General features: G+C 37.9%; 1 protein-coding gene across 3 annotated transcripts in view; it reads right to left on the bottom strand.

Annotated features, from left to right (window-relative positions):
- Positions 1-10,707, bottom strand: part of dock11 (dedicator of cytokinesis 11) — a 134,203-nt gene that overhangs the window by 91,331 nt on the left and 32,165 nt on the right. For all 3 annotated transcript variants that reach the window (XM_015397869.1, XM_015397870.1, XM_015397871.1), the window contains exons 8-11: positions 8,059-8,242; positions 6,876-6,955; positions 3,804-3,887; positions 3,504-3,644 (exon numbers count right to left, since the gene is read on the bottom strand). In XM_015397869.1, the coding sequence (XP_015253355.1) occupies positions 3,504-3,644; positions 3,804-3,887; positions 6,876-6,955; positions 8,059-8,242 (489 nt within the window). The remainder of the gene's footprint in view (positions 1-3,503; positions 3,645-3,803; positions 3,888-6,875; positions 6,956-8,058; positions 8,243-10,707) is intronic.

Raw genomic sequence — 10,707 nt, 5'->3', positions numbered from 1 at the left:
TTTATAGCTGTTCAAGGTCAGTGTAGTCCTGTTTCTCTGACTGTGACTAACTAGATGTGCTCTCTTCATCCTCTGACATGGGAGCTGGCTCGGAGCTCGTCTGCCTGGCTGTGTTTCCTGGACGGGGCCACCTGTGGAGCTGGTTTACAATTGCCTTTTTTTTTTAATCTCTGCTTCTCTTTCTATTTCTGCTTCTGTTTCCTTGAACCCCACTCGGCCTCGGCAGATGGCTGCTCACACCGAGTCTGGTTCTGCTGGAGGTTTCTTCCTGTTAAAAGGGAGTTTTTCCTCTCCACTGTCACTACAAGCATGCTTAGTATGAGGGATTGCCTTTGAGTCAATGAGTCGATGCAAACAACTGCTTTTCCTTAGATAGAAAACTTTGAATTAATTTGACTGTATGATCTGGGTGAACTGTAAAGTGCCTTGAGATGATGTTTTGGGAATTGGTGCTATATAAATAAACTGAATTGAAATTAAAAAGAAAAAAATATTCTTCTTAGGGATTGCAATAAGTACACATTCCTTTAGGCATATCAATCTCTAAAATTGACTGCAGTTATATAAATAATGTGTGTTGCTGTGGAAATAGAGAAAGTTACTTTTTATACGTATCAGTTAGCCAGACTTTTTTTTTTAAATAAACATTAGTATTATATAGCCTTGTGTTAGCTAAGAAACTATTTGCGTTTTAGCCGATTGTCCTCCACGCATTCTGGCGAACATTCTTTACAGCTTTGTTTCTGTCAAGATGGGCCTTAAAAGCCATCAGAAACTGAATGGAAACAAGGGGAGGCTGCTGAGTTGGAGTAAGTGCTGTTTTTAAACCACAAATATGAATGGGATCTTTTCTCCTTCTCTAGTGGGGGAGGAGGAGGTCAGTCACTTTCAGGACCGCATCGAGCTATTCCACCAGAGGTGAAAACCGCCGCACCATCAATTACTCATCCATTAACATTCCCTAAGTTTTTACATATTCTTAGTTTAAGTGATGTGTTCAGTTTAACCAAAGGAAAGTCAAACATAAGGCCTAATGTGTGTGGAACTTCCAGCTGTTTTGGGGGATATCTAGGACAGTTAAGGCTTTCTAAGCAGACCAACATCAATAATGAAGATGTGTTATCTAGGGCAAGAAGTGCTGAAACAACTTACCACAATCTGTGCTGGAACAAATAAAAGCCCATTTTGTGGTTAAAATGCATCCCTGTATCCCCCCAGAATGTGGGTAATGCTACCTTAACATATGTTTTATTTTTTAACAGATTTGGTTAGATTTTAACCCAATATTGGAGACAAATAAGCTTTGGAATAAGTATAAATACTCTGAAGGATGATATTTGAAAAATAAAGTTTACTAACTTCTGAAGATGCAATGAAAATTAACTTTATTGCTATGATTACGACCGACCGTTTAGGTAAACCTATCAGTGAATACGTCATAACGAAAGCCACTCAGTGGAATTGGTAATGTGCCAACAATGCCAAGTAAGCTTTCCATCTTAATCATATAGATAGCCATCAAATTACAGCTTAAAATGTTGTAATTAAATGCATTTATTTTGAAATATTATTGAAATGCTTTTAAAAGGTTCTATATTATGGTCTTTAAGCATCCTTAAATCAACTGTATGTATATATGATAAATCATTGCCTTTGGCACTATGGAGTATCCATCTATAATGAAGTTTTCTGGTTCTATTTTCCATTTTCGGGAAGAAAAAAATGGGCTGGAAAATATCATGGCCAAAATTGTTATCACAATATGGTTTCTAATTTTGTTCTATATGGACTCATTCAAATAATGATATAAACAATAAAAAGCCTCAGAAAAACTCAGAAATGCCCACAAAAGAATCCTGAACATCATTATGCCAAGACCATTAAACTCCTCCAATATAACGTTTCAGAAATTGTTTAAAAAAAAAAAAACCTTTTGTCTGGAGCTAAAAGCTCAACAGATGAAATAAATTTAACCAGATTATCATCTTTCTTTCCTTCTATTCCTCAGTCCGTGGCTTTTTGCCTTTTTCAGTTTCTTTGTCATTGCCTACTTTATTTTTTCATGATTGACTGTAATATGTTCAAAAAAACAAACACACAAGCCTTGAAGAATATGTTGACAAATCACTATAATAAATCACTAAAACTAGCCTTAATTTTTTTTATGTAAATTTTGATAAACCCTGTAGGCAGCAATTTATAACAGATCTTAGCTCCTTTTTATTTTTTATGGGTACAAAGAGCATTGACAACAGTAGTAACATTTGAACCCAACCTTTCTTTACCATAAGGATCAAATTAGCCATAACAATTGAATTAATTCACACATCCAATAATGTCACTGGGTGGCTCCTTGTCTATAGTGACAAGGGAAAGGCTGCACTCAGCAACTAGATGCTGTTTCACAAGCAACATGCTTTCTACACTGTCGGCACATAAACTTTTTGTAATTCATCAAATGCTTAAGTCAAAGGTACAGATCATGCAAAGGTGATGTTTGGTCGCCTTATCATGGCCACTCATGTTTTTGCTAATTCTCTAATTTCTACACTAAAGCTTAGCAGCTGGGCAGCACAATTAAATTCAGTTTATTTATATAACGCCAATTCATAACACATGTCATCTCAAGGTACTTTACAATACAAAAGTTTGCTATCTAAAGAAAACTAGTTGATTGCATCGACTCATTAACTCAAAGGCAATCCCTCATGCTAAACATGCTTGTAGCGACAGTGGAGAGGAAAAACTGCCATTTAACAGGAAGAAACCTCCAGCAGAACCAGATGACCCAGAGCCTACAGTCTGTGCTGTGTTCCATCACTCACGTAGCCTGTGTTCTGCATCTCTTTCTGTCTCAAATCACCTGCACTTGGTCAATGAAAAGATCTGTGACATGTAGTGTATATGTCATATCACTGTTACTGAATAAAATTATATCACAGTACATATTAATATTGAATTATTTTCAGGCCCTAAAGACACTCTCTGTGCGGGTGCCACTCATTTCATGATGTCACCCAACAGCTACTGCTGCTTTAATTAGGCTCTTCTTTAGGAGGGCTGAATGAAGTCAGAGACCTCTGAGAAGCAAAACACATTTTTGCAACTTGGACATTAGCTACAACAACAACAATCGCTGTTACTGTGCAGATTAGGAGCTACAAGAGACACTTTTTTATGATACAGGCCCTTTAACTGCAGAGCTGTGCATTTTGAGTTTTTACAGAGAAAATATTTGTCATATGACTGTTTTTTGGGGGGGCATGTAAAATAAGGCACACCATTTCATTTATCTCTGGACAGATATTATTGGTAACATTTGGCCCTATAGGAGAAAAGAATATTATTATTTAATTAAAGCATTTTATTGAGACGGTATAACCTTCTATTAATGAGAAAGGAAAAAAAAAAATTCTTACAAAATTTCTCAAAATAATTCTACATCAGTAGAAATTGGGATGAAATTGTATATTTGTGCATAATTATCCAATAGAGTAACGTACGTTTGTCAGGACACCATCAGCCTTTTCATTAACGCAGCCCTGGAGGCTGAAGGTGAGGTCGTGGCAGCTGACCATGATGCGGCGGCCAAAACGCTCCTCGAACGGCTTCACATCTGGCTCAATGCCCGAGAAGTCCAGCCTCTAGATATAGGACAGGGAGGGGGAGGGGGTTCAGTTGGCCAAAAGACAGAAGGGTTAGGATTATGGTGGAGAGTGGGGATGGGGGGGGGGGGGATCAATGGTCAGATGAATAAATGATAAAGGGAAAAAAAACAAACTAAAAGCAGAACCTTTCCTTACCTGTGTTTCAGGGTCCAGGGAGAAAAGCTTTTGTCTTCCTTCATTCCTGTTGATCTTATTGAGCTGGTCTGTCTCCCTCATGTACTGCGAAGAAAAAGCTCAAAGCTCATGTTTTTCCACATTTTCAACCTCTACATTCTTTTAACGGCTTATTTTCTCTTAAAGCAATTCAAACTGAAGACAAAGACAAGCAGCCGATGGGGAAGAGGAGGATGAGGAGCATCCTATGCAGACAGACAAGTCAAACCCTTAAATCACAGTCTGAGCATCAATCCCTGTCTGTAGCCTGCAGACAGACTTGGACATGAAGATGCACAGGCCCAGAGCCAATGCAGGGCTTTGTTGTCAGTGAGCAGCTGTGGGTTTAAACATATTAAAGCAGAACAGAGCCTGTGGAGGAAACACTGCTGCTCCATCTTCTCTGCCCTGTAACTTGCTCTTACTGCACAAAGCAAACCTACATGTAGAACATTTGGAAAAGACCGACAGCTCTGCAGATTTTAAAGCCAAAATCTACGAAAGGTGATGACAGAATGTTATATAAAGTCCCACGTAAAAAAAAAAAGTATGTTTAAATGTTTCAATTAAAACAAGAAATTTGCAGAATGAAAGAGTGACATCTATTTCTAACTTTTCTATTCTGATGGTTTTTTTTCTCCTGAAGATGCTCTGATTTAGACCAGATGAAACTTTCCACAGTTTTCCATGTTACAGCCAAAACCTTTAAATTGTTTTATAAGGGACCAAAAACAAAATTAAGAGAAGACTGTCAAGTTGGAGTAAAGGATACTTGGTTATAAACCAAAATTTAAAAAAAGTGTGGTTTTGTTCTTCCCTCTGTATTCTGACACCCCTGAATAAAATCTAGTGCAGCCAATTGACCTTAGCAGTCATCTTATTTGCGACAAGTTCATCTGAATGTGTTTTGTTTCAAATATAATTCCAGTTTTCATCTAAAGGCCATAAAGATTCAGTAGAAAACACTGGTGAGGAAACAGTATCAATTAAGACCAAGCAACAAAACGGATAGGTGAGGGAGACGTTTAAAACAGCATTAGGTATTAAAACTACCTAAACTTTGAGCATTTATACCAATGGAAAATCTGGGAAGTCTGCAGAGATTCCCATTTTAAGTCGAACAACAGAAAGTCTATTTACCTCCTATTCAAATCTGATTTGTGGTTTACAGGTAGGTCTATGGGTCTGCATGGTGGAACAGTTTGTGGCACTGCTGCCTTGCTGGGTTAGATTCCTATCATAAGGTCTTTCTGCATGAAGTTTGCATGTTCTCCCTGTGCATGCATGGGTTCTCTCTGGCATCGTCCCTCAGCTAACTAGCTTTTTAATTGCGTCTGGGTGTAAGTGTCAGTGGTGGAGTTTTTTTCAGGGGGGCTATGAATTAAAAATAGACGTATACCAACAACCAATCAAAAGTATACTAAGTTATCACACCAGTATATTTACGTGAATGCCAACAACAAAAAACAAAATCTGTGTTTTCCATGGTCCAATATTGTGTCACAGACCTAAAAACATAATGTACCAGTTTAATAAAGGAGAAGCAGTTACTCAGCTTCATATTTTTTTAATATAAAAAAAAACATTTATTTTCTGAGAATGTGTTTATTCAAAAGCAACTATGCAAATTAACAAATATCTAGAAAAAGTAAACTATATTACATTATTTTCCATGTAAATCCTGGAAAGTTAGCTAAGCCTTGTAGCTAAGCCAGGTCCTTCTTGCTAAACCAGGTCCTGGAAATGGAGTTTTTTTCTGCCATTACCCCCTCTCTCTCTTCAATGCAGGTCTAACACCAGAGACTGGACCTGTCAATCACCCGCAAAACCTGTGTGCTGTGGCCCGTCACCTCAGGACGCAGCTGTCCTGCGCCCAGAGCTCTTCTATACCTTTGTATTGCAGAGGAGCTACTGCGCATGTACAACAGCGGAAATACATCACCAATCTGACGAAAAATGAAATGACGCTTTACTCCTCATGAAAGATTAAATATTTATCCTGGACATCTAAAAAATATATATCAATATATTTCTAAATATTTGACATATTAATTTAAAATGTAATTAAATTGTCTTAGGGTCATTGTGTGGGCGGGGCGGCACCCTAGCGCCCTCTATTGGCCAGCCGCCACTGGAAAGCGTGTGTTCTGCGATGGACTGGCAACCTGTCCTGCATAAACCCCACCTTTCATCCATAGACTGTTGGACATATCTACCAGCCTTCTGTGACCCTGACAGATTAGCAGCAGAAGATGGATGAAAAGGAAATTCAGAGCATTTGCGAGGATTCACATTTTGGGAAACAGAATCCATGAACAGAGGAAGACTATGAGTTACTCTCTAAACCTGGAGTGTTTGGAAAAGTGGTCTAACAAAGCCAGAATATTCTTTTTCCACAACCTACAGTACACCTAGAAGGTCCCCACCTTTACTAAAATGAAACATCAGGGCAACTATTAAACCTTTAAAGGCGCAGAGGGACGTTATTTAAAAAAAAAAAATAAAAAATACTTTTATTTTTATTTCGGCAGCTCACTTTGCTTGCAGACCACGTTTTTCTGAAAGATTATGACATCCTGTTATCTTATTATTTGTTGTATTTTGTGTTTTTACACTTGTTTTTGCTCAACTTTTAAATAAATAAAGCCTCGGTATACATTTAAAAAAAAAAAAAAAGAGGTACAACACTGTGCATGTGTGCAAGGAAGTAACCCTGGGCGGCTAAGTCAATTAGCATCTCCAAGCAAAGTATGGAAAGAATGAAAAAAAGTCAAAGATCCAAAACAAAAAATATATTCAAAAATGCATAAGACTAGTGCAGTGCTCAGAATACAGTACAAACTTTAGCATTCACTGAAGCTAAAGCTGCATTCGGATATGACTGCTGGTGACAGATGCCTGAGTAAACATCCTGTTAATACTGATACTAGTGAGAGCAATGCTATACCTAGTTTCTACAGGCCTAGAAGACATGATATGAAAGACAGACAGACAGACAGAATGAATCACATGACTCACACCTGTCTATCTCAGTCATCCATTAATTGCTCTTACCTTCATCAGTTCGTTCTGTAGACTCCTCCCCTGGTTCTCCTGCAGAGCCTCACCTTTTCCTTGGCTTACAGTGTCGTCATCTGATCACAAAGGAAACAAATCTTCCATCAAAAAATCTGTTTCCTCAGTTTAAAATAAAACTGGGATCTGTGTACAGCAGGGCGATGACTTTTTGTGTAGCAAGAATGAATGAACTTTTGCCTATTTATGACTAAAATGTTTATTCAATTGAATTATTGAAAAGGGTCACGCACAAACCACTATTACTGTCAATGTGACTAAATTCGTTAAGCCTAAGGAAGTGTTCACAAAAGGTACCAAATGCACTAACAATACCTGAAAAACTTTTCATTTGTTCTTGTGAGCAGCTGTGATATGATTTTTGATAAAAACCCAGAGAAGGCTGTGTAAAATCTGTTCCTTCATTTGTTTAGCCAATTGTTCGGCACTGAAGATTTTGATGAAATATATCTGGAGTTTTGAATGAATACCCAAAATGTTTCAAATGCTTTACAACCCACTGGAAAACAGATGAATCTCCAATCAACATTGGCCAAAGCAACCAGTGCTGCCAATGTGTGATCAATGTTAAGATTTGCACAAGTCCTGCAGAAACAAGAACAACCTCCCACTTAGATTAATTCTGTCCAATGACATTAGCATTGCCAATTGACTTCCTGGTGTGTTTTCTAACCCTATTTTATGTTATATATCTGAGTCTTAAGTTTGTGGCTAATTTTGAGTATGCTTCCACTGACTTTAAAAACTAGCCAAAAAAGCTGATAATTAAAAATGTTTATCATTTTGTGCGTGAATTTTCTTGTTTAATCAAATCACCTTAAAAGTAAGATTGTATGTTATCTTTAATAAAAGTTCCTCAAATTACAATACAGGGATATGAGGTTGTAAAAAAGTCATCATCCTAGTGTACAGGTGCCTGAGGGACTTGGAGCGAATGGACTGAGTGAACCTCCCAGTATCTCCCGGTGCTAATTTTGGATTTATTCCTTAAAACATTGGCAAGACCAAACAAGCCTCATTAAGCTCTTGACGTTTGCTCAAAGATCAGTTTGAACAAGCGAGTCAGCAATTCTTAATTCCCAAAGAGGCGATTAAATGTTTCTTGCAGTGACTTTGAACATCCTTCTAAGTTATAAAATGTTTTCTCAAATCAACAGCTAACCTGTGGCAAAGTCCGTCGGCTCGGCTCCGTTCCTCTTATCGGGGATGGCCTCAGCGCCGCTCTGCAGAGCCTGTCTAAGCGTGGCCACCCAGTCCTCCATCTCTGCCTCGCTGTCCGCAGCCAGGAAGTGGCTGTAGCGGTCCTGCATCTTCAGCTCGAAACCGTTGCGGCGCATCTTGGGACTCTGAGGAAGCAAAGAAGTTTCTACTGGAATCTAAAGCTTTTTCTTTTGTTGATTTAAAAACACTTTAGGATTAGGGGAAACCTTCTGCCCTGCCTTTTATTCATTCTCTAAACATAGAATGACAGACTTCTGTTTGGTGGGTTTAACCCTTCAGCAGTAGGTTTATTATCCATTAGTTAGTTAGTAAAAAACTATACAAGCCTTACACATCTTAGGTTTTTACTTTTTAGAAACAGCAAAAATAATACAGATCAAACTTGAATTATCTAACATTCTGTAGGAAATCTCAATAAATAGAAAATGTAGTTTTCAAATGACCCTAATTCAACAAAAGGAGCGAAACTGGGAATCAATGGGATGGTCTACAAACGCACATTGATGAGTCCCAACACTGATCCGAGGATAGATGTGACAAAATGGAAAATTTCTTGGATGAGTGTGTCGTGTTAAGGGCTGTAAATACCACGGATATCACAAAGGTAACGTCCTCGATATTTATATTTTGCCTAATTGTGTAAAAATAAATTAAACTGAAACTGACTGTAGGACGATGATCTATATCTGTCACAAAACTGCGAGGTGTTATATATTTAAAGAGGCAAGAGTAACGCAAATATCTGATAATAAAAAAAAGAAGCTCCAGGGTTTGGACATATGTGCTGCGCGCCGCCAACATGTCGCTATGGTAACTGCCACATAGGCTGCAGATGCCGCTAGTGACTCCATCAGTCCCTGAAGGAGGAGCACATCAGTGAGATAAAAAAAACAGCATTTTCATGAGAAAATATATTTCAGTCCAGTGAGCTACTCAGAGAGAAAAAAGGAACATCGAACCAAAGTTTATTTCAATCTGTCGGTAACGGCCATCAGTCCATTACTAGCAATTGAATCAACTTTTATTATGCAACTGATATTCCAGCAACTTCTTTGACTGAAAATATCCGCGGTTATATTTTTTATATTTATATCTTTTAAAAACGAAGCGGTGCGTGTATGACGTCATCCGCGCGCGCCGGCTACCGTTCATTCTTCCTGTCCGCTGAACTGCTGCTAGTTTTCCTCACATGCCTGGAAGATGTCTAGTGCTGTTACCACAGATGATCTTGCTCTCTAAATGGAATTGAACGATTCAGATTAGTTACCCGAATGAATATAAGGAGTAGAGCATAGTTGCCTGTGGCCCAGGCTGCCTGTTACGACTCCAGTCCGGCGCGCGGATGACGTCATACAAACTCCACTTTGTTTTTAAAACATATAAACATAAAAAATATAACCGTGGATGTCTGGGGGACAGTGATTCGCCTACATGTTATGAATGCTGGCGTACCATAAAGAATATATTTTGAACTGTTTAGTTTGTGCCTTCAAGTCGTTGCCCATAGGAAGACGTTACTTGGCTATAACCTAACGGAATATCTTCAGAACGGCTCCAACTGACAAAACTCATATGGGTAAGTAGAACATGATGTAATAACGTAAAATCAAGGGCCAAATGTAAAAAAAAACGCATTCCCCTTTAATTGTAAATGGCTGTTTTTGTTCTTTTTTCCTTTAGAGGTTTAATTTAGTTGATTGTTTTCCAAATAGAAAAGTTTACACCCCCTTTTATTAAAGATTGTACAGGCTGATGCTTTAGAAACCTTTGTTTTTTTTTAAGTCTGAATTCAAATTTAAGGGATGTGTCCTCTGAAGGCCAGATTCGTAGGCAGATTATGTCATAGGGCGCCCCCGAGGCCTGGTCAGATTACATGACTCCTCGTTAGGCGGCCTACAAATGCTTCCTTCTTTTTGCCCGATTTGAAGGACGGGTCCGGTGTATCCTATGTAACCTTGGATTTCCCAGAATTCATTGCGAGACCAAGCAAGCCTGCTGCTCCGTCATCAGAGGAAAAAGGTACCTGGCATCAAACAGTGGGGAATATTGGAAGTGCAGTTTAATATAATACAAGCATATGAATAGTTCCGTTTGAAATTAATGAAAATTATTGAGTCATATATGTGGCGGTAATGTTTGATTTATTGAAAGGTTTTTATCTGTTACTGTGTAAATGGGTTTGGCTGTAATTTAAGGACAGATTCTAATATATCTGCAGAGTGAGGACTATAAACCTGATATGATTTTTATTTTTTAATTGCTATTTTGCACAATTTGCTAAACTAAGTATATAAGCATGTTAAATATAAGAGATTTTGCAGATATATTTTCATGCATACATTGTTTAGATATACTTTCTACTCCTTTAATAGAATAGAATAGAAAATCACTTTATTGTCCCACAATAGGGAAATTCTGGTGTTCACAGCAGCAAAAAGATTATAGAAAAAAATAGTCATAAAAATATGGATCTTAGAAAAATGCATAAGAATAACATAATAGTAAAGAGTGAAAAGATAAACAATAAAAAATACTGTACTCTAAAGTCTTTTAACAATATAAACCTGTGCACCTGGAGAATAAATAACCA

The sequence above is a fragment of the Cyprinodon variegatus genome, unplaced genomic scaffold (genome assembly GCF_000732505.1).
Source record: "Cyprinodon variegatus isolate N-32 unplaced genomic scaffold, C_variegatus-1.0 Scaffold894, whole genome shotgun sequence".
NCBI classification, from domain to species: domain Eukaryota; kingdom Metazoa; phylum Chordata; class Actinopteri; order Cyprinodontiformes; family Cyprinodontidae; genus Cyprinodon; species Cyprinodon variegatus.
The sequence above is the reverse complement of the archived record's forward strand: the minus strand, read 5'-3'. Positions and strand labels throughout refer to the sequence as shown.